This window comes from Urocampus carinirostris, chromosome 13 (assembly GCF_059441175.1).
Source record: "Urocampus carinirostris isolate Australia breed hairy pipefish chromosome 13, RoL_Ucar_1.0, whole genome shotgun sequence".
NCBI lineage: Eukaryota > Metazoa > Chordata > Actinopteri > Syngnathiformes > Syngnathidae > Urocampus > Urocampus carinirostris.
Window position 1 is genome coordinate 1,915,008 of NC_142361.1, and position 24,917 is coordinate 1,939,924.

A 24,917-nucleotide genomic window follows, 5' to 3' on the forward strand; every position below is an offset into this window, starting at 1 on the left:
ACATGGATAGAAACCATTACTGGACATCAGCCCAAAACATGTGAAGTGAATTCTGTGTTTTAATTTAATCACATAGATTTGTTATCTGACTGACACTGGCATAATGTGAGGTTGGAGAGGGGGACATTTGCTTGCATTTGCGCAATAAAGTTTGCCATAACAACTCCACCACCGGGGAGTCCGGCCCTCCCAGGAGACGGGAACTGAGGGCTGGTACACGTCTCACCATGCAAGGGCAGTCTGAATATGGCCAGCCAGAAGGCAACAGGGCATATCCTAACAAGAATAACTGGATCAAAATCCTGGCCGGTCCTGACCAAGTCTCAGCTCAGCAAGCAGCCAGAGAACCTTGCCAAATCAGCAATGAAGCTTGACCAAGGTAGAGGCCAAACCAGTAGGACAAAGCCAGCAACCTCAGAGAAGCCTCAAGCCACCAGCAGTCAATCTCTCCTTTAACACTGCATCCTGCGATCCTCGTCCCAACCGGCTTTCAAGCCTACGAGGATTCCTCATCGCTCTGCAGCAGAGGACATGAAACACTGGGCCGTCATCTTCATCTAAGCAAAACATCTTATTTATGCTAGGTATTGTATTGGTGTGACGTGAAATGGGCAACTTTATCAAAATACCATAACGTTATAATCAAGCCCATGTTGTCTATCCAAATGGTGCCAGTCTAAGTTCTCACTTTCTTTATTTTGTTTTATTACTAGTGTTTTGTGTTCTCTTCAAGCTTCTACAGTAGATGATTAGTAAAAGAAAAGTCCATAATTCCAAGTGTGTGTGTGTGTGTGTCTTGATTAAAGTATATTGAATGATCAAAAAATAATTCACCTTAAGTGTGTGTAGCCACCCTTTAGAATAACTAAACAAGGTTTTCTATCCGTTTTCCTGGCATAGTAATCTAAAAACGTATGAGGTGCTCCAAAAAGGCGAGACGAGTTTTGAAATAAACTCTGCTCTTTAATTCAATTGTTCAATAAATTGCTTGTTAGAATAATTTATTAACTTCTCATATTTGCCCCAGCTTGTATTTATTAGAAAATCATAACTATCAATAGGTATGACCTAAAGAATTTCTACTTTTTTTGACATACTCAGAAATTCACAGTGGGCCGGATTGAATGATCCTGCATGTTTGACACGGCTGGGTTACTCCAACAACAAAGACAAATTTTGTATGCTGATTTTCTGAGTCTCATTTAAAAAAACAAAGAAACAATCATGAGTTATTTTACTAGTTACATTTTATTTAAATGCAAATCAAAATCAAATACACATAAGCTATAATGTTGGCCTTGTGATATTTAATCATGATTACTATATTATACAATTCATTCACAAGATGACAAAATAATAACAAAAATGAGCTTTTCATATGAAAGGATTTTCTACCAGATGGAGCGCTTTACGCCAGTCCAGGGGGAGCGTTTGAGTCCCTGGTTGGCACGCACGTCATTCCAGTGCAGTCGTGTGTCTGGGATGTCATCCGCAGGTTCCGGCTCGGCCCTCGCTCCCCCTTTGGGAGAGGCTACCACCATGGGCAGTGGACCTCGCTCCTGCCGGAACTCCACCACATGCAGGTGCTTTTTGTCTGCTAGCATCTGGTGGGTATCCTAAGAGATGAATGACAGAGGTGAGCTTTCAACCCTTCAACGTTATGCGACGATGCAGCCAATTTATGCATTTTTTCGTATGGCCACCAGGGGCCCCCCAAGCAGTAAGAGTGAGGTATGTGGAATGTGTTGAGGAAGACCAAGTTTATTGTAACTTTGCGATTTGGCCCTCATCATGGAAAAGGGGTCAATAAAAAGGGGAGCTCTAACTATCATATTGGGAATAATTTAACAATAATGTGGAGAAACAAACAAATTACAAGAAGCAACGTCCAACAAAGCAAACATTTTTAAGGCGGATTCCTACCTATCTGTTGGCATAATCGTGTGTTTTGGAGTAAATACACGGTTGCATACCACAGATTGTCCTCGATGTAACAGTTTTTGCTGACATTCAAAGAAGTTGACGATGGACTGTAATGGTAAGTTACGCTACATTTATGGTTTTCAGCTATCCTGTCTCAGACTGATCGAGATGTTTCTGTGATGAGTGTATTTTAAAATGGTCATCATAGCCTAAATCCCAAGAATTTAATCTTTTCTAAGCTATGTGGAAAGACATATTTTAGTGACTGGTGACGTTGTAAAGACAGGTAATTGTTTATCAAAAGTCCAGCAGCCCGCTGTAGGGTTTATCAAGTGTGCTCTGTAGTCCGGAATTTATGGGATACATTTTAAAATAATTAACTGCCCAAAAGAGCAGTAGGATAACTTACCTGTTTGGCCAGGCCAGAGAAGAGTGCCCTGGTGATGTTGAGCAGGTTGACAGAGCCTTTCACTTTACAGTACATGTCCTTCAAGCCGATCAGCTTGCACAGCGTGATGATGGCGCGGTGGCAGTGAAGGCCGTGACCTGAAAGAAGGGTTCGCACAATCTTTTCATGACAAAATTCAAGCACTTTCAAAGCCAATTTTTCAAATTTTTCAGTACCTTCAAATGAAGGAATCTGGTGGCAATCAAAATAAAAAACATTTTGATGACATTGATAATCAAGCACATACCTTATGCTATTTTGCACTCTTCCTATTTATGATATACAATCTTTTTGTGTAAATGGGCTGCTATAAACTGACGTGAACGCTGCCATTTTGCAATACATGTGCAGCTTCAATATGTCACACTTGTTTACAAACACAGAAAGGGCTCTATAGGTGTTGGGTAATACTTATGATCAAATACAGAAGAACAAAAAAACAAGAAAGTACTGTATGTACAGTATATAAACAAAAAAAAAATGAGACAAACTAGGACTCTGTTCCGAACAATCAATATCATCTAAAAGAGTGCATTCAATGTTTTAATCTTACAGACCGCTGATCGTTTGATTTTTGTCTTACTTATTTTAATGTATATATTTTTCATGTTTTTCAGATTATCTGTGTCTAAATTGGTTAGAATACAATTATAAATGGTGTTTTGTATTTTATCATTTATTTATAGCATTGAAGAGGAAATATTTTCATTTTGATTTTATTGTTTTGCATTTTCAGGGATTTTGTGTTGAGGTTTGACTTTAAATCTGTTGTAAGTAGCTAAAGATATTTTTTTTGTGTGGATCTGTGAATATTCTAACTTATATTTCATGTGTATTTCAGGGATCCCCTACAAAACACATTAGATTACAAAATAATTGGGTGCATTATGTTTTATTATTGTTGATAATACAGGGAGTGCAGAATTATTAGGCAAATGAGTATTTTGACCACATCATCCTCTTTATGCATGTTGTCTTACTCCAAGCTGTATAGGCTCGAAAGCCTACTACCAATTAAGCATATCAGGTGATGTGCATCTCTGTAATGAGAAGGGGTGTGGTCTAATGACATCAACACCCTATATCAGGTGTGCATAATTATTAGGCAACTTCCTTTCCTTTGGCAAAATGGGTCAGAAGAGGGACTTGACAGGCTCTGAAAAGTCAAAAATAGTGAGATATCTTGCAGAGGGATGCAGCACTCTTAAAATTGCCAAGCTTCTGAAGCGTGATCATCGAACAATCAAGCGTTACATTCAAAATAGTCAACAGGGTCGCAAGAAGCGTGTAGAAAAACCAAGGCGCAAAATAACTGCCCGTGAACTGAGAAAAGTCAAGCGTACAACTGCCAAGATGCCACTTGCCATCAGTTTTGCCATATTTCAGAGCTGCAACATCACTGGAGTGCCCAAAAGCACAAGGTGTGCAATACTCAGAGACATGGCCAAGGTAAGAAAGGCTGAAAAACGACCACCACTGAACAAGACACACAAGCTGAAACGTCAAGACTGGGCCAAGAAAAATCTCAAGACGGATTTTTCTAAGGTTTTATGGACTGATGAAATGAGAGTGAGTCTTGATGGGCCAGATGGATGGGCCCGTGGCTGGATCGGTAAAGGGCAGAGAGCTCCAGTCCGCCTCAGACGCCAGCAGGGTGGAGGTGGGGTACTGGTTTGGGCTGGTATCATCAAAGATGAGCTTGTGGGGCCTTTTCGGGTTGAGGATGGACTCAAGCTCAACTCCCAGTCCTACTGCCAGTTTCTGGAAGACACCTTCTTCAAGCAGTGGTACAGGAAGAAGTCCGCATCCTTCAAGAAAAACATGATTTTCATGCAGGACAACGCTCCATCACACGCATCCAAGTACTCCACAGCGTGGCTGGCAAGAAAGGGTCTAAAAGAAGAAAAACTAATGACATGGCCTCCTTGTTCACCTGATCTGAACCCCATAGAGAACCTGTGGTCCCTCATCAAATGTGAGATTTACAAGGAGGGAAAACAGTACACCTCTCTGAACAGTGTCTGGGAGGCTGTGGTTGCTGCTGCACGCAATGTTGATCGTGAACAGATCAAAGCACTGACAGAATCTATGGATGGCAGGCTTTTGAGTGTCCTTGCAAAGAAAGGTGGCTATATTGGTCACTGATTTGTTTTTGTTTTGTTTTTGAATGTCAGAAATGTATATTTGTGAATATTGAGCTGTTATATTGGTTTCCCTGATGAAAATAAATAATTGAAATGGGTATACATTTGTTTTTTGTTAAGTTGCCTAATAATTATGCACAGTAATAGTCACCTGCACACACAGATATCCTCCTAAAATAGCTAAAACTAAAAAAGCCCCACTCCAACTTCCAAAATATTCAGCTTTGATATTAATGAGACTTTTGGGTTCATTAAGAACATAGTTGTTGTTCAATAATAAAATTAATCCTCAAAAATACAACTTGCCTAATAATTCTGCACTCCCTGTATTACCCCCACCCAAAAAAAAAAAATCAGAGGAGCCGGATAAAAGGTTTATTATAAATCTACTTATAACATTCATTGCATGGATATGACATCGCTGTTTTCCCTCTGCCATCAGTATGTACCTGTATTTACTCATCTTCATTCATGCAATGTTTGGGTTGCGTCATCTGCTGCAAGCCACCTGAACTCCTTTCCATGATACTTTTAATTTTAGTAGTGTCGTAAATTTTGTTAGCTTCGTTTGAACTTTCTTATGGGGCTGAGGTTTTGGCTTGATTCCCAACCACTTCTTGTGTCCTCTTTGCGCCTACCTTGGAAAATGATATGCAAATGCACGACCCTATAACGCTCGGGAAAGTCGGGAAGCACGAAGTTATTCGATGAAGACTTCAGAATGGCTGCAGAGTACGCAACTTGCCAAACGAACGGAAATTTCCAAACTGAACAAATATTTTGAAATCAGAATAAAGCAAACGTTTTGTAAGTTGTACGCCCAACCCAAAAGATGCATGCCCCGCGCGTCCGGGCAGACGTTATTTCAGACACTGCTACTGTGACTTGATGTTTACTTCGTGGACTGAATGCCATTAAGCATCACCCAATCTAGATATAAGGGACACCGCCAATCAATTCACTTTTTTTGTCAGAGAGCCAAGCCAAAAAAGACGGTGGCGACCAGTGATGCTAAACATGATAAAGCCATAATTACAAGCCACCAGAAGGCATGTCAATGTCATTTTCACACACTTTTTAATTTTCCTTCATTTAATGCGTGGTCTATCGCAGTGTTTTTCAACCTTTTTTGAGCCAGGCCATGTTTTTTACATTTTGCAGCACACCACTAACCAAAAATGTTATAAAATGACACTGTACAGTATGTTTAATTACAATATAATTTATAATACCCCCGGTTTTTACAACACAGATACTTGACGATGACATAATATTTGCAGATAATGATTCATAAATGTTTTATAAAATTTTAAATTTTAAAAAGTGACATTGGATAGTTTCTCACGGCAAATCCGGACGATCTCTCACGGCACACTAGTGTGTCGCGGCACAGTGATAGAAAGTCACTGGTCTATAGCGTCAAACTGCTCAAAAACATGACGATGGTAACAATGTTAAGCATTTTCAAGCACCTCACCTAAAATTCAAGCATTTCCTGACCTTGAAGACGCAACATTAAAATTTGAACCTTTTCAAGGATTTCAAGCACCTGTACAAACCCTTATAAAAATCATTTCCAATGTAGTGACAAAATAATGCGTACCTTCATTCTGTTTTTTCATATGAAGACTTGTCCTTTTGAACTTTGATTCGATGTCATGATAAACTGTTGATTACAAAACAAAATGGTGCTATCAACTTTCTCACACAACTATTACGGTGTATACCAGGGGTCTCCAAACTGAGAGATACTTTTGGTTAATAATCAGCGCAAAGGGCAACCACTTTAATATAAATTTCTTAACCAGAAACTTAGCTAGATGGCTTGCTAAATAAGCTTAAAGTCAAGTCAAGTCACATTTATTTGTATAGCCCTTAATCACAATCAAAGGACTGCAGAGGATAGCTTGATATTTAGGTAGAAAGGTAAACAAGCTAAAAACTAAAAGGGAACTAGATAGCTAGCGAAAAGAATAAAACAACAACTAAATAGCCAGATAGAAAGGGTATAAAAAAGCTACAAAGCTAGCTAGAAAGGAGGCCAAAATCGACCTTGATATCTAGCAAAAAAGATCAAATGTTAGCTAGATACCAGAAAAAATGATGTAAAGAGATGTAGCTTGCTAAAAAGGTAACCAGAAACGGAGACGGACCCCATTGCGTTTGTTTTACTCAGCTTTATTTAGAAGGAGGAAAGGGCTTGCACCCACAATACGGTGATCGTCGGTCATGGGTAGCAACTCGCTTGGAATGTGGAAGTGGCACTTCTGTGGCGAGCGAAGGCTGTGTCGAGAGCGGGGATAAAACAGGTCGATGGCCGGGATGGAGGAGCAGAGACGTAAACGAGTTCAGAAAAGATGTCGGCGCCGGGAATCAAACAGGAAACAGGACAGGAAATGCGTCAGGAGTCAAAAAGGGCTAGCCTAGCGTAGAGCTGAGGTTCGCAGCCGAACTGACAATTGTTGATAGGAAGGCGGGGGTTTAAAAAGAGGTCAGCAGCCAATCAGCATCCGTGGCTGTTGGCGGCAATGGCGCAGACTCAGGTGCCCCGCATCAGTAGTCATGACAGAACCCCCCCCTCAAGGGACGGCATTAGAAGTCCAAAAAGAAAAACAAAAAAGTACCAACACCTAAAAACAAAAGTAATCCACCGAGTAGGAACACAATAAACAAAAAAAAGTAATCCACCAATGAGTCGACGCCCCATTAACAGCATCACGGGGTGCTGTAAGAGCTATATATTAAATAATTCTAAGAAATGCACATATATCAAAACAGCCAACTTTACAGGTGGCACCAGGGGTCCCAGAAAAAAAAGAAACACCAAAAACAAAAGTCATCCACTGGATGATGAATACTAAAAATCAAAATTCCTCTGAATGGACCGAGGCTCCATCGTCAGCATCAGGGGGCGTGGCAGAAGCAGGATCCGGAGGAAACTGGGCTGACGAGCGGGTGCCCTGAAGGCGACCTCGGCAGAGAGCAGGCTGGTCGGGATGCTGACGGTGGAACTCCGTTATCCAGGAACGGTCCAGAATCTGCTGGGTGGGAATCCAACCAGACCCTCTAGCCCACTTGGTAGACGGGACCAGGTGTCCTCCGACGGTTAGCCCCGACTGAGTAGGCATCGACGGCCCGAAGTAGAGCGGCGCGAGCCCGGGCCCAAGTGCAGCGACGGGTGTTAGAGAGCGCCGAAGGGCAGGAGACCTCTTCCTCTTGGCTGGAAAAGAGGCTGGGTTGATAGCCGTAGACGCACTGAAATGGAAACATGCCGGTAGATGAGCTGACCAGTGAGTTGTGGGCATATTCCACCCACACCAGTTGCAAGCCCAGGAAAGAGGTTCCCGGGAGACCATGCAGCGGAGGGCCGTCTCCAGTTCCTGGGTAATCCGCTGTGACTGGCCGTTTGACTGGGGATGAAATCCAAGTGGAACATCTTACTGAATCGATCCACAATCGTGAGAATGGTCGTCATCCCCTCCGAAGCAGGCAGCTCAGTCACAAAGTCTATCGAGATTTAAGACCAGGGACGATTGGGAACAGGCAAGGGCTGAAGCAGGCCGGCGGGAGGTCGATTAGATGACTTGTTTCTGGAGCAGGTCTGACGGGCCTTAACATATTTTCGATCATCCTTCGCCAAGGATGGCCAGCAGAAGCGTCAGGAAAAGACACTACTGGTCTGATCTGCCCCCGGGTGGCAGGACAGGCGGGAGTCATGTCCCCATTGGAAAACCTCTGATCGTAGGCCCTCCGGGACGAACAGTCGCCCCTCAGGACAGGTAATGGTGCCTGCTTGATCCCGGAGCGCCTCCCTGACCCTGTCCTGGATGTCCCAGGTGAGCGTAGCTACCACACGGGAAGCAGGGAGGATGGCCGGGCCCCGGGGTAGATTGTCCTCCTTCTGGAACTGACGGGAGAGGGCATCGGGCCTGACATTACGGGACCGCGGGCGGTAGGAAATGGTGAAGTTGAACCGGGCGAAGAACAAGGACCAATGGGATTGTCGCAGATTCAGGCGCTTTGCCGAGCGGATGTATTGTAGGTTCTTGTGATCAGTCCATACCAGGAACGGAACCGAAACCCCCTCCACCGGTTTTATGGCCAACAGGTCTTCCATGTCGTAGTTGCACTCTGCAGGGGACAAGCGCCGTGAAAAGAAGGCACAGGGGTGCATCTTGTGGTCCTCAGCCGACCTTTTGGACAAGACCGCACCAACCCCGACATCCGAGGCATCCACTTCTACCACGAGTTGACATTCGGGGTCAGGCACCTGGAGAATGGGAGCCGTGGAGAAGTGGGCCTTGAGGGCGGTGAAGGCGTCATTGGCCACTGTAGACAATCGGAACGGCTCCTTGGTAATAGAGCCGTGAGGGGGGCTGCCACCGAACTGTAGTTTCTAATGAACCAGTGGTAGAAGTTGGCAAACCCGAGAAACTGCTGGAGTTTCTTCCGGCAGTCGGGGACGAGCCAGGAGGTGACTGCCGATACCTTGGCGGGGTCCATTTGAAGCCTACCCTCCGTCAAGATATATCCCAGGAAGGCCACGGTCTTGGCGTGGAACGCAGATTTTTAAGCCTTTACGAAGAGCGAGTTCTCTAGGAGGCTACGAATGACGAGCTGGAAGTGCTGCGTGTGTTCTTCCAGGGACTTGGAGAAAATCAGGACGTCATCCAGGTAAACGAACACTAACAGGTTAAGTGCGTCACGGAGCATGTCGTTGACGAAGGACTGGAAGACGGCTGGGGCATTGGTCAAGCCGAAGGGCATGACCAAATACTCTTAGTGCCATGTAAGGGTGTTGAATGCCGTCTTCCACTCGTCACCATCCCGGATACGAACCAGATGATAGGCTTTGCGGTGGTCCAGTTTGGTGAAAACCCTGAAGCAGTTCGAAGGCAGAGGAGAGCAAAGGTAAGGGGTACAGATTCTTTACCGTGATCTCATTCAGACCTCGGTAATCGATGCAGGGGCGTAAGGTTGTGTCATTCTTCCCCACGAAGAAGAACCCCGCTCCTGCGGGCGACGATGATGGCCGTATGATGCTCGCTGCCAAGGCGTGAGAGATATACTCCTCCATGACCTGTCTCTCGGGTGCTGAAAGGGAGTAGAGACGGCCCCGGGGAGGAGTTGAGCCTGGCAGGAGGTCTATAGCAGAGAGGTGGCCTTGGCTTTACTGAAGATCCCCCTTAGGTGGTGGTAGCAGGCGGGAACCTTGGACAGGTCTGGTGGAGTTTAAGGCCACATGCCGGTAGGGATGAGAGGCGGCGCGCAGGCAGGTCCTGTGACACTCGACCCCCCATTCCAGAACCACCCCGAGCGCCAAACGAGGTGGGGGTTGTGCTGCACCAACCACGGGTGTCCCAGGACGAGCGTTGACCGGGGGGCAGGTGTAAGCGTATCCACTCCCGGTGATTGCCGGACAACCTCATCTCCACCGGCTCTATAATTTGCGTGACTGTGCCCAACAGATGACCGTCCAAAGCTCTGGCAGATACTGGGGTCGGAAGAGGAGCAAGTTGCATCCCCAGCTGACGGGCAAGGGCGGGGTCGAGTATATTGGCCTCTGCGCCGGAATCCACCAGCGCCGATAAGAGTCTGGGGGAGCCGGAAATCAGGAGACGAGCTTCAAGGATGGGTCTCGGGGTTCTGAAGGTCGGGATTAGGGCTGAGCTCAATCGGACGCCTCCGATGTCAGACGAGCTTTCTCTTTTAACGGGCACGAAGTGTCCTTTTCCATCACACTACAGACAGAGACCCTCGGAGAATCGCTGTTGACGTTCCCCGACGGATAGCGATGCGCGATCCACTTCCCTGAGTTGCCTCGATCCCCGCTTGGAGAAACGTCCGCCAGGTCCTTTGCTGGTCAGTTCGTACTGTCATGGACATGAAACGGAGACGGGACCCAATTGCTTTCGTTTTACTCGGCTTTATTTAGAAAGAGGAAAGGGCTTGCACCCACGATCCGGTGATCGTTGGTCACGGGTAGCAGATCGCTTGGAATGTGGCAGTGGAACATCCGTGGCGAGCAAAGGCAGTGTCGAGAGCGGGGAAAAAACAGGTTGATGCCCGGGAGGGAGGAGCAGAGACGTAAAGGAGTTCAGAAAAGAGGTCGGCGCCGGGACTCAAATGGGAAACAAGGCAGGAATGAGTCAGGAGTCAAAAAGGGCTTGCCTAGCGTAGAGCTGAGGTTTGCAGCCGAACTGACAATTGTTGATAGGAAGGCAGGGGTTTAAAAAGAGGTCAGCAGCCAATCAGCATTCATGGCTGTTGGCGCAAACGGAGCAGACTCGCGTGCCCAGCATCAGTAATCATGACAGATAGCTAGCAAAAAAACCTGCATTTGTTTGGTCATTTGCTTTATAAAACCCATAAGTTGGAATTTAAATTTGTTTTATATTATAAAACATATCAATAAAGCTGAGTAAATTTGCTTTATACATAACAGATTTTGACCTTATTCTCATAATTGCTAGAAAATAATTATCAATACTTGATTTTTTTTTGTCCTTGAAGCCCTTGAACTGGAATTTATTTATTTGAATTTCTAAAATAACATCAAATTATCATGTTATTACTATGATGTTACTATATTCCCAGGTTCATTAAAAATAGGGTTACATAGTCAAAATCTTTGAGGGGGAGACCCCTGGTGTACACTGTTCTATTTTCAATTGCAAAACCACAAACTTCAAAACATCCTGAGGGTGTTTTTTGAAATAACTCTAGTAGTCCCATGATTATTCAAACTAGCTCATATGACATAGGCAAATATTTATTAATTCTCTGTAAAGGTAATAAATAAAAAGGACAAGTATTGCAGTTGAATTGACAACATTTGTTTGATATTTTTAAAGTAATCCCTCGTTTTCCGTGGTTGTTGCGTTCCAAAAATTTCCCACAATATTCTAAACCTGCAAAGTAGTAACCTTTATGTATCTATTTATTGCTCAAGAACAAACACAATGTATGGGCTCAAGTATTTGTTTGGCAAATAAAAGTACTCAAAAAACGTTTTTTTTTTGACAAGTAATCTCTGTACTGGAAATTTCTAACTCTGAAAATGGTCTTGCCGCATTATAGCACAACTGTATCGATTAAGGACACGTTCAACTTTACACCAGGGGTCTCAAACCAATTGCGGATCCCAGGATGATAGTTTGAGGCCCCTGCCCCAATATGAGCTGTTTTTAACTAGTCGTTCGAATTTATATCTGTTCAGTGTGCAAAACGATAAAATTGTTTTGTATTTTACAATTGTTTTTGTAGATCTGTGGATATCCCTTGCAAAACACGTGAAATAACGAATTACTTAATAATTTTGTGTGTAACATTTTCTTGTTATTAATAACATATCATGGAAAAAAAATCTGAGGAGCCGTTTCTGGGCCGAGCCAAAATAGCCGCTTCAAAAAAGGAGCAGGAATTTCAATGACTAGTCTGAGATTCCTGCCCTCTTGAATGAGACAGTTGGGGACGGTACCGGTTCACACGACAACTCAATAATGAGGACTGGAGCCACCATCGGCGACATTTTTATGGACTTCATTTAAAATCGTGGTTTATCGAATCGGACTGCCAGGAAGCACGGCAATTGAAATAATTTCAAGCATTTCACACAAAAGTTTTCCTGGCCTTGAAAAAGCAATAAAATTTAAGCAGTTTCAAGGATTTCAATTACCTGTCCAAACCCTGGTACTTACTGGTGTGGTTGTTGTATCTCTCTATGTAGTACAAGTAGTGAATGGCTCGATTTTTTGCCTTTGTAGACACAAAAGTACAAATAATGATGCCTATATGTCAACAAAATACAAGCAAGGCAATATGTACAAAATGAGACCTATTATGCAAAAGCTGCATGGAAAATTCCGCCTTGAATTATTCTACTAATGTCTTTTAGTGTTTCAAAGACAGGCACTGAAGGCATTCATAATGTCAACTATTTGTCATTTCTCTTACCTTCCTCAAAGCTGTGTTTCTGTCTGCCGCCTTACCCAAGGCAAAACCTGCGCACAAATAACAGTTCCCACATTCAGAACTAGCTAAATTAAAAAGGAAAACCATTCCTCAAAACAAATCTTTACTTAACTCTCTTCCGTAAATCCTCATACGGCTGAAACTAACAATTATTTTAATATCCGTAGAATTGGTCTATTATTCTTTCGATTAATCTGATTTTTAAAAGATACATATTTAATTTCCGACTTTATTCAAGTATTGAAGTTTTGGACAGAAAAAATAGTGCACAACAGAATATTTTATAATGTAAAACAATAAAAAAGTGACAAAGAACAGTAAACAAACATACAAATATACATATGCTCTCCACCTGCAAATGTGCAAAAATCTTTCCTACTACCTTATCCAAAGATCACATTACATTTAGACTTAGCACACACAACTGAAAAATGACGAAAGTGTAATACATTCAATTTTTATGTGTAGTAAAACTTGTATCTGCCAAAAAATATCAAATATTCTACCCACTTTTAAAACTGTTGTCAACGAATGTTTTCTTGGGTTAAATCTTTGAATATGATCAACATTACCAATGTGTAAAAATATACAATAGGCTTAAAAGACTACCCCTTGTGTAGGAATTATTACTTTTCTTTTGGCTTTATTCATCCATCCATTATGTGCACCACTTATCCTCTTGTAGGGTTGCGGGGGGTGCTGGAGCCCATCCCAGCCATCTTCGAGCAGTGGGCAGGGGACACCCTGAACTGGTTGCCATCCAGTTGCAGGGCACAGAGGGACAGACAACTCACTCGCTTATTCACACCTAGGGAAAATAAACCTGACATGCATATTTTTGGGAATGTAGTTACCGGGGTACCTGGAGGAAACCCACGCAAGCATAGGGAGAACATGCAACTCCACATGGGAAGGCTGGTAGCTGGATTTGATCCCATGACTTTAGAACTGTGCCGGGGACGCGCTAACCACTCACCCCCCTTTTACCCAATATATTTAATTAATTTTCTGCAGCACTTTCTGTTCCTGTGTTAAATTGTAGTGTTTGACTGTTTCATGTCAATTTTGTTTGTAATAATGCAATGTTCAATAAAAATGATTTTTATAAAGTAAAATACTTTAAAACACTGGTTCTTAACTAGTCTGACTTGAGGGCCCATCATTCCACCTTAATAAGAAGCTGTGACCAAAATAAAGAAAAATTTCCACTTCTCAAATTCATCCACGGAAAGGATTCTGCTGATTGAAACAAAAGATAGAATATATTCACCTTTTTTTCCAAAAGAACAATTAAGGGCTTAGAGGAGGGCTTTTGAAACAGATTTACAGTTTTAGATTGTTAGGATTTTTTGTCCAGTCCTCTATTATTCTCTTTTTAGGTTCCAAGTTAATTTATGTTTTTCTATTTACCGTAAATTACGGACTATGGAGCGCACCTGATTTTAAGTCGCACCCACCACATTTTAAGAGGAAAACCGATTTTGTACTTACACAAGCCGCACCTGTATATAAGCCGCATGCGCCCACATAAAAAAAATGTAACACAAACACAAAATTAACCCAAACCCAACTTTAAGTCCCGCGATTGAAACTGAATGTCCTTCATTAAAGTAAACAGTCCAAAAATCACAGTCCAAAATGAACGGAAAATTATACCGGTACTTAAGGTTTGATGCAGACCTGCTGACTCCGGGTCCCGTTGACAGTAATCCAAGGAAAAGAGTGTATATTTCCCAAGGTAAGGGTGGGAAAAATATATATCCACTATTGTCCGCCGCGTCCACAAACAGGTCTCACCTTTACCCCACTTCCCGTCAGCCCCGCGTTTGTTCGCCCCTTCTTTTTTATTCGCCCGTGCAAAACATATCAGAATAAGTGTCTCAAATAAATACAATACAGAAATATACAGTTGCAAATACATATTATACATGGTTACTGTTGGAATAATGTACATAAGTTATTCAATTTCACTATCATTTATGTGTGTTATATGTTTGCTTGAAATATTGTGCTTACAAAATAGTATGTTCTCACAAGCAAAGTTTCCCACTGCACTGTAGAGAACCAATGGTGTGAATAAGTTACAGATTTTACCCAAAGAGGCACGGATCTCTCCTTGAGTAATTAAACAGAGTTAATCATTCACATTTCAAATAAGTGTTTGCACGAAAACTGGTTTTGACTGGACAGTTAACTTTCAAATGCATTCCTGTTTAGCAGTCCGAAACAACCTTGTAATTAGGAAATGCCTTTCTCTTGAATAAAAGGCAGGATGGCGAGAGACTGCTTTGAAGTGAGCTGGAGGCACTGTGATAAAAAACAGTCTCTTGTTTGCTTCCCTGCAGATAATCATAAATAATTCTCTCTGTCCTTTTTGTATACAGGTTTTTATTAAAAAGTGTTGGGGTTCGACCTGACATTTATTTGGTCCTTCGAGAGCCGGATTCCAAGATACCCGACGATCCCAGCGTGTGAGAAAAGATCCAGGCAAGTCTGTGGCCACAGCATTAAGACTCTTTTCGGGACTGGTCCTTTCCTTACAAGTTGGGATCCGAAGGTTGACGGAAAGTCCAAGGACTCAGAGAATTGTGAGTAAAACTTTTATTTTAAAAAGGAAAGCATGTGACTAAAGTAAAAGGGTATGAGTGTGAAGAATTCAAAACAGAGTTAAGAAAATAAATCCTAGGCACTATTAGGTAAAAGAGAAACGTGGCCAGTGAGCCTTAAGACACAGTGAAGTCTTAAGTAAGAGGGCAAGGGTTCCTCTCAGTTTCAAAAAGAACTCAAGGGAAAATCTTTAAGACACAGTTAAGTCTTAAGTAAGAGGGCAAAGGTTCCTCTCCGTTTCAAAAAGAACTCAAGGGAAGTTCTTTACATGGTGAAGCGTTAAAAGATAAGACAGTGAAGTCTTACGTCAAAGGACAAGGGTTCCTCTCTGTTCAAAAAGAACTCAAGGGAAGTTCTTTGTTCTTCAAATAAAAGTGAAAGTGAGTGTGAAAGTGAATACTATTACCACTAGGTAATTGTATATTATACCAAAGCAACAGGGAATAAATGGTGAGCCTTTGTGGATGCATGTAGGCAAGAAAACTCCACCTGAAAAGGTAGAAGTGAGTTTTACCACAAAAGGTTATCACCAACCTGTTGAAAGGTTTTTATTAAAAAGTGTTGGGGGTTCGACCTGACAGTTACACATATTTACAAAGAAAGACGGTACACCGAGAGAGTTTTCAAAGCTTTAATAATAGTAATAATAATAATAATATAACATTCATCCCAAAGGGTGCCTGTGACAGGGCAGTTAATGGTAGCAACACGCTCGCAACACAGTAAACGGGTCTGTTAAAAAAACATACTGTACTTGTAAAAATCACGGTAAACCGTCCTCATCTCCCTTCTTAGAACTGAAGCCATCAAAGTCGTCTTCCTCAGTGTCGGAAAGAAACTTTGTCATATAGACGTCGTCCTACGCTCCCGCAGCCTCACTCGCGCTGTCACTGTCGCTGGAAGTCTCATCCACTCCTGATTCTGTGCCCTCTTCTCCGTTAGCAGCAGACTGGCTTTTCGGAACACGTTGGTGATGGTGGATTTTTTGATGTGCATTTCTTTTTGCATTTTGCATGATGAGGGTATGTTTACGCTAATTTAATTTATCCACAAGCCAAGAAGTTGCAGTCTTCCTCTGCGCATATATTCCACCGTTCTAAATCTTACCTTTTGTACTCTAGTGCCGCTGGCGGCCGTTAGAAAAATTACATAAATTGGCCGCATCACTGAATAAGCCGCAGGGTTGGACGTGAGGGAAAAAAAGTAGCGGCTTATAGTCTGGAATTTACGGTACTTAGAGTGTCTACTAAACTATTATAAATAACTTCAACCGCTGATCTTCTCCGTTTTCGCTGTTCTCTTGATATTTTTGTTTTTTATTATTGGAAAATGAGAGTTTATATACAGTACCTGCGGCGCCTTCACCATTACCCACGGCGACCAAACAACTGATGGACCGCTTCCTGCCATCTTTTGCTGTCATGTTGAAAACGCTCTTCACCTGCAGCACAAAAACAACAAAAAAACACCATAAGGCTCTAAGAGAGATTATCAGGCGCACCCCCTTAGTCTTTTTGACATAAACTTTTAATATACAAGACGCACTGGACTATAAGACACATGGAATTAAAATTACAGTAAGAACTACCAAATTTGTTTGTGTGTAACCGTTGCATATCTTACACACTTACAGTATATATTAGTGCAATGATTAATCAGTCAAAAATTGTTGCTCACTAAACAAAACATTGCATGATATAGAAATCAAATTCAGGTGAGAGCGTCTAGACCTAACCAATAGACCACTAGTGATACAGATAACGAAGAAGCATTAGATTGTATATCATTATGACACTATTTTTACCGATGAAGCAACTATGATGTATATGACTGCATTTATTTATATCTTTCAATACGACTTTGTTTTCTCCGTTCTCCAAAATTTGTCATCTGTATCACTAGTGGTTAGATTGTGGTACCGCCATGACCCACGTAACAATTCCCAGCGCATAAATTGTTTTAGGATTTTGGTCAGAAATGTTTTTTGATTGATTAATTATTACACAAATACGGTAATACAGTTTTTCATTCGACGGGCCGATTATTGAACCTCATGCAGCAGAGACTCCCTTTGCTCCTACTCCTCACCCCACCTCCTCCTCTCTCCTACTAGCACTGTGGTTAGTGCATCCGTGGAACAGTTTTGAGGTCATGGGTTCAAATCCAGCTACCTTCCCTCCTATGGAGAGTTAGCATGTTCTCCCCGTGCTTGCGTGGGTTTACTCTGGTTTCCTACCACGTTCCAAAAACATGCATGCCAGTATAATTGACAAGTTTGATTGAGCGAGTGAGTTGTCTGTTCCTTTGTGCAAAGCGACTGGATAGCAACCAGTTCACGATCTCCCATGCCCACTGCCCGAAGATAGCTGTGATGGGATGGGCTCCAGCACCCCCTGCGATCCTACTGAGGATAAGCGGTGCAGATAATGGTTGTATGTACCTTTATAAAAGTTTCTGCTAAACATAATTTCATTTCCTGCACAGTTTGTTTTGGTTTAAGAGAAAGATTTGTCATGTTAGTTGGGTTGAAATTCTAATGTATTAAGTGTAAAAGGTTTCAGAAAGCTATTAAAGTTTTATTTGAATTTATAACAAACATCAGTGTCTGAAACTCGTGAAAAAAAGTTACCGGACACCAGGGCAGACAACTCTGAAAAGTTGCCTGCCCAGCCATAAAGTTGCCTGCCCCATTTTTCACAACTTGAAACACAATAAGACGACTAAGTGCAAAAAAAATTGTTGCAAAGTATTAAGGATTGAGAATCAGAATACATTACAGAACACTTTAAGTTTATTTCAAATCTACTTATAACATTCATTGGATGTATATGACATCGCTATTTTCCATCTGCCATCAGTATGTATCTGTATTTACCATACCTGTCAAACTCCACGGCTCCATGCCCTTACAAACTGTCGTCTTAGCCCTTACAAAAGACAAAATAATCTTACACCATATTTTTTTTTCAAACGTGTTTATGTAGTTTAACATGTTATATTGTACATGTGTTTCGTTATATCATATATATTGTTAATTACCATTTTGTTGTGAGATACTGAGTTGCTCGACATGAATGAGGTTTATTATGAAAAAGGTCAAAAATTAAGTAGCTTGGACATTTACTGTAGAAGGAAAAATACATGCAAATATAATTAAGTAGAATAATACATTTTCTTATTTAAATTATTAATTCATTTTCTGCATTAAATTATTGTTGGTAATTTACTGATTAAAGGGATAACCACAAACCTGTCTTTTTTCCATTTTCTCCTTTTATACTTCCTTTTTTTCTTAACTTCATTATACAACATAATAATTCGTAATATAATGCATCAAAGCAAGTGACCCGTTTGAGAGCCGGTTCTCTTTAATGAGTTGTGCCAAAAAAGCAGTTTCTCTAAAAAGAGACTGACTTCCTTTCACTACATAACTACCACATGAAACTCTTATGTTTTTTAAGACCACATGTATTTCAAATTTACTCAATCAACCCCGCCTGTTGTTTTCAGATCAGAATGACTTACGGCGTTTTAATTCAGGTTTGGCCATTTGGCCCAGACGGCAGACGCATGCGGGCAGTATGATCAAAGCGCTCGCTTCGTTTGCAACAAAAAAACGATACCGAGATAGAAGCTATCGCGGCAAACTCGTTTGACTTGATTGATTTGCCATTTGGTGGTAGTCTGTGTATACCGGATGGTATCAATAATTGACAAATTTGCGTTTTTCCGTAGAGATTTTCTTGTACGTCGTACAGGTCTTAAAATGCATAATAAACGTACTTAGTACGGCAAAAACATACATACTCATCTTCATTCATGCAATGTTTGCTACAAGCCACGTGAAATCCTCTTTCCACGATGCTTCAATGTACGTTTACGTTTTGTAGCGACATAAAATTTGCTTCCTTTGAATATTTATTCTGGGGCTGAGGATTTGGCTTGATTCCCAACTTATCCATTTTTCTTGTGTTCTCTGTTTGTCCACTTTTGCTAAGATTTTTCAATTTAATAGCGCGCTTACCCGTGATATTGCGGTAAAACGTTTTCCATTGTGTGACGTTATTACATACGCACCATATTTCGTTTTGCTATTGTTGATTGCCATGTTGTATTGAATGGAGCCATGTTCTTGTTGTGCTTGAGGAATAAATGGAATAAAAATGGACTGCCAACACAGAAGCTCTATGTAGGAAAGGCCAAAGCAGACTTTACTTCCTCAGAAGGCTGGCCTCCTTCAAAATCTGCAAAAAGCTCCTGAAAATATTCTATGAGACAGTTGTGGCAAGCGCCCTCTTCTATGCGACAGCGTGTTGGGGAGGCAGCGTCAAGAAGGATGCCTCTCGTCTCAAACTGGTGAGGAAAGTGAGCTCTGTTGTGGGCACAGAGCTGGACAGCCTGACAACAGTAGCTGAGAGACGGGCACTGGAAAAGCTACGGTCAATCATGGACAATCCATCGCATCCACTACACAGCATTATCTCCAGACAGAAGAGAAGTTTCAGCGACAGACTGCTGTCACTGTCTTGTACTACGGACAGACTGAAGAGATCTTTTCTTCCTCATGCCATGAGGGTCTTTAACTCTACCCGACAGAGTAAAAGCCCACATTAAACCACACCCCCTACATTGCATATTACCGAATTTTATTGCAATATGTATTCTGTGTAGCACTATTTAGATATTCTATATAACACGCTACAGTGGGCATTTGCACGTCCCATTGGGTATTTGTATATTGTATTCTTTTTGCTTTATTATTGTATTGTTCTCAGCTCAGGGATGCTGCTGGAAATGTGAATTTCCCTGCGGGGATAATTAAAGTATCGATCTATCTATCTAAATATGCTTAAAGCCTGAACCTCAATATCGAAGTTATTCGATGTCTTCTGATCGGCTGCAGAGTATGCAAATTGCTAAACGAACCGAAATTCTGAAATTTCCAAACCGAAAGAAGATTTCGAAATCGGAATAAAACAAACGTTTGATTTTTTTTTTCCTTGAAAAGGTTGTCGGCCACCTGGGCAGAGATGTTGACAAAGTTGTACGCCCGAAGTAAAAGATGCACGCCGCGGGCGTCCCTACAAGCGTTATTTCAAAGACTGCAAATATTCTTCATTTTTGCATTATTAAAAAATTCTTACGCCAATTACCGGACTCCTCTTAATACTAATAATAGGTATCGGCCCTGAAATACCCATATCGGTCGATCCCTAACATAGATGCTAAAAAGGTTGCACTTTCTCCATTGTTTCAAATACCAACTATCAAACTGCATTACTTTTTAAGTGAATGAGCATCAACTCTCATCTAATTTCATTCAGGGTTGTTTAGTAGACTGTCTTTCATTCAACTATTTTGTTGAGGCAACACCACTTTCAAGGTTGCACATTCCACTGACAAAGGAATATTATATAACACAAAAATGGAACAAACAGAAGCAAGAAGAGGCGACCGGCAAGGTCGTCGCTTCAATCGTATTTTTTTTTTTAATATCACCCCAATTTTATTGCACTCCCTGAATCCCTTTTCACTTGTCACAATCCTTCACCTCTTTTCTCCTGCCCATTTGCCTCCTCCATCTCGTTTTCCTGTGTCACCACCCCTCTCTCTCTTCCTCCCTCTCTCTCTTGATTTGTCTCTCTTCCCCAATCTTTGCCGTCTGTATTCAGTTGTTACATGATGATGTCATTGTCCTAAGGAGCCCACTCTATACATAATGAATACATGGAGCCTTGCGTTTGTTTATATCATTTAGGATGGACGAATTACTTCACACAATGCCGTTAACTTTATTCAGTTTAAAACAACCAAATTACTTCCCACAATGTTTTTTCCCGCTATTCAGTTCAGAGTCTTGTGGTTTTCGTCAAGACTTTAAGAGTCGCCTATACCACAGACCGGGTTAATGTCTGACAATTTGGTACCAGGACTAAAAATAGTGTGGAGATTTCAACATAGATTTAATGAATCCAAACAAACATACAAACATTGATGACTATATTAACATAATGCACAGTATGAGTTATTACCCAACTATGTTAAGCCTAGTAGAATTACTTCACACAGTGCAACACTCATTGACAATATATTTACCAATAATATTGAATTTACAGACGTCAGCGGATTACTGGTTTGTGACATTTCTGATCACCTACCAGTATTTACAGTGTACGATGAAAAGGTTACAAGACAAAAATCAACTATGGAATATGTTTACAAACGAGTTAGAACTGAAGAGACTATTATATCACTCTATGAGGACTGAGGTAATCAAAACTGGAATGCTATACATGGTACAGATGATGTGGACTGTGCGTTTGACATATTTTTGGAAATATTTACCAACAAGCATAAAAAAACTGCCCAATGAGAAAAACTAATAAGAATAAATCTGTAAAGCATCCATGGATAACTAATGGTTTATATAATGCTTGTAAGAAAAAAAAACACCTTATATAGAAAATGTATTAAACTAAGAACTGAGGAAGCCGAATCCTGATATAAAACGTATAAACACAAATTGACAAGAATAATAAGAGAAATCAAGAAATTATACTATATCAATTAATTACATAATAAGAAAAGTCATATTAAAGGTATTTGGAATATATTAAATAGGATAATAAAAGGAAAGAATGTAAGTAATGCATATCCAAACTATTTTATTGATAAGAACAGTGAAAATTATAATTTAAATTAAGTTGTGGAGAATTTCAATAGTTATTTTGTAAATGGTGGACCAGAGCTGGCTGCAAATATCCCAGAGTGCAGTAGTAAGCTATTTGAGTCACTGATAAAAATTAACTCCAAGACCATGTTTTTATCTGGGTTACGGAATCAGAGATCTTAGACGTGGTAAACAACTGTAAAAACAAAACGTTTATGGATTGTTTTGACATCGATATGGTATTAGTTAAGCAAATAATAAATAGCATTGTGAAACCATTGACATACATATATAATCTATCATTTCTAACAGGCAAATCAAAATCAAATGAAAATAACAAAAGATATACCAATATACAAAAATAGAAAAACACATTTTTACAAACTGTAGACCGGTATTTCTGCTCCCTCAGTTATCTAAAATATACTTTACAATGATAGACTAGAAAAATTTATCGATAAACATAAATTGATTAATGAAAGTCAATATGGTGTAGATGATGCCGTTTCAATTTGTATTCATGAGATCGTAAGTGATCTTGAGCATAGGAATTCATATGTTAGGGTTTTATTCATTGATTTTAGTTTGGCTTTCAACACTATCATAACTTCTAAACTTCATTTTAAACTTGTTCATGACCTCAATTTTCCCGTTTTACTATCAAATTAAATTTTAGATTTCCTTCTCAATAGAGAACAGTCCAGAGAGAGAGATTCATGTTCTATTGTCCTCAACACTGGTACGCCTCAGGGCTGTTCATTGTCTCCAACTTTGTTTTCCCTATTCACACAGGATTGTCAACCCAATTCTGATCATTCACTATTCGCTAAATATGCAGACGACACCACGGTTACTGGCTTTATTTCAAATGGAGACGAAACTGAATACCGAGCAGAAATTGATTCACTTTCCACCTGGTGTCATGAGAGTAATCTGTTATTGAATGTAGGTAAAACTAAGGAGATTATAATAGATTTCCGTACTAAATCTCGGATCTCATTGCAGTTCTCTCTGGTAAGACTGCCAACAAAGCATATCAAAGAGCTTTCTTTTCACTTTACATAAAATACATTTTAGAATATCACAATACATTTTTACATCCATTTTAACAAGATACTTTTAACAAGAGATCGTATAGTGGATTTTTAACGTTTACAATGGATTCAACATATTTTTCTTTCGTCTGAATTTTAACCAACATCATCCTTTTTAATGTATAGGAGAAAATAGAAATAAAAACAATAATGAGTATAAAAAACGGGTACAATTTACCTGCAAATGGATGAGTCACAACATTAGCTATTCTGCTGGCTTTGATCTCTACAAGGGGAATTAATATTTAGTAAAACAGAAACAAAACGAAAATAAACCTAAACAGCTTGACAATATCAATCACATTACTTGTGCATGTTGAGAGATTTGTCAGCTGGGGTTATAATGTTTAAAATTAACTTCTTTTGTGGAGCACCAAAAGATGTGTCTTACCATTGCAGTTCTCTCTGGTAAGACTGCCAACAAACCCCGCCTCCCGGTCACATGTCAAAAGCCAAAACCAAACCCCACCCCATACCAGCAGATGGCACTGTTGGACTCATCATTGCAGGACATTTACCAAAAACTATACACATATTCCAGGAGGAATTTCAATAAAACAAAAGTTATTACTACACCCGTTACATAAACCCCCGTGTAATTCTGCTAAATATGGGAGTGCTACACTAAACAGAAAAAAATCACATGCCAAAAGTGCAAATACTGATGAAAAAAAGGACCCGACAACTGGTACAGTATTACAAGGAACAAACTGAAGTGCATGTCAGTTCTAAAACTCTCCCAAAAAGGAGTGTGAAAAGAAAGGAGGCAATCAAACTCCTAACTAAGCACAGACTCAAAGATGCCCGTTACATCTCTGAAGTATCAAACATTGTTCCTGTAGTTTTAAGTGCTCACATAGGCACAATTCGTGTTTCTTGCTCAAGCTTTGTTACTCAAACTGAAAGTGCATCTCTAAAGAACTTAAACAAGGAACTAACAGATATTGCGAATTGTCACCTACAAATTGGTCATTCAGCTGACAAATAAGACGACTCGGAGGCCTGATGGACTGGCGGACCCTAAGATCATAACGGCTAGGTTGAGTACAAATAACCTGAGCTTGAGGGTCTAGGACAGTCAAGTCTAAACAGTCAGTATCAGGGGAGACGGTGTCCGGATGGTCAGTGTTCAATGTGGTCTCGTCTGGGAGGACAGTGTCTGGTGGGCCCATACCCAAAGGGATCATGTTTTCAGAGCACCGTGATGGGCTTTCCGTATTTTCACTTGCAGTATGGTCAACATCTTGTTCGGGGATGTGCTGACTTCCTTGACTGGATGTATCGACTGAGCAAGAGGTGTTCAGAGTATCCAACAAGGAAGTGTGAATTTCCCTACGGGGATGAATAAAGTATCTATCTACAGTATCTATCTCTATCTATATCATAACTGTTATTATTAACATTATTACTATTGTTGTTATCGTTGGTGCCGCAGTGATGTTTGGTGACTCGTGGCATTATGACATTGAGGGATGGGTACTACGAAGATTAGTGTATAAAATATGTGACAATTGTAATCATCCATCTATCCATTATCCGTACCGCTTATCCTCATTAGGGTCGCGGGTAATTGTTATTATTTTAATTATTGATAACTGACCTATGTAATATTTTTATCCATGAGACTTTGTTATATTAGACACAAGAGGAGAAGAGAAGCTGTAAAATGTACTTAAAAGTGAAGAGGAACGGGTAGTAAAAATAAGCATCTGCTTCTTACTACAGGGAAGCACAAAAGAATAATCAGCTGCAGTTTGAAATACGACCACTTTAACTTTAAAAAAAAACAGGTGTCACTCGCAAAGCAAATGGCGCTATTTTACTTTCTCTCTTTTTCACTCTTTCAGAGTCTTTTTCTATTACTCTCTTCCCTTTCTTTATGTTTCTTGGTCTCTTTTCAATCCATCTCTCCTTTTCTCTCTTTATTTTTGCTCTTTCACTCTTTTTTCTCTGTTACTTTCTTTTACTCTCTGTCGTTTCTCTATTTCTTTACGTCTCTCTCGTTCATTCTGCCTTACTCACTCTCTCTTGCACTCTTTTTTTTCTTTCTTCTTTCT

The 24,917-nt window shown here is 40.7% G+C and overlaps 1 protein-coding gene across 1 annotated transcript in view; it reads right to left on the bottom strand.

Annotated features, from left to right (window-relative positions):
- Positions 1 to 1,229: 1,229 nt before the first annotated feature.
- Positions 1,230 to 24,917, bottom strand: part of mrps5 (mitochondrial ribosomal protein S5) — a 39,685-nt gene continuing 15,997 nt past the window's right edge. Inside the window, exons 7-12 of the mRNA XM_088351411.1 lie at positions 16,447 to 16,537; positions 12,472 to 12,518; positions 12,216 to 12,273; positions 6,119 to 6,181; positions 2,333 to 2,469; positions 1,230 to 1,616 (exon numbers count right to left, since the gene is read on the bottom strand). Coding sequence (XP_088207537.1) covers positions 1,392 to 1,616; positions 2,333 to 2,469; positions 6,119 to 6,181; positions 12,216 to 12,273; positions 12,472 to 12,518; positions 16,447 to 16,537 — 621 coding nt within the window. The 3' untranslated portion in view covers positions 1,230 to 1,391. The remainder of the gene's footprint in view (positions 1,617 to 2,332; positions 2,470 to 6,118; positions 6,182 to 12,215; positions 12,274 to 12,471; positions 12,519 to 16,446; positions 16,538 to 24,917) is intronic.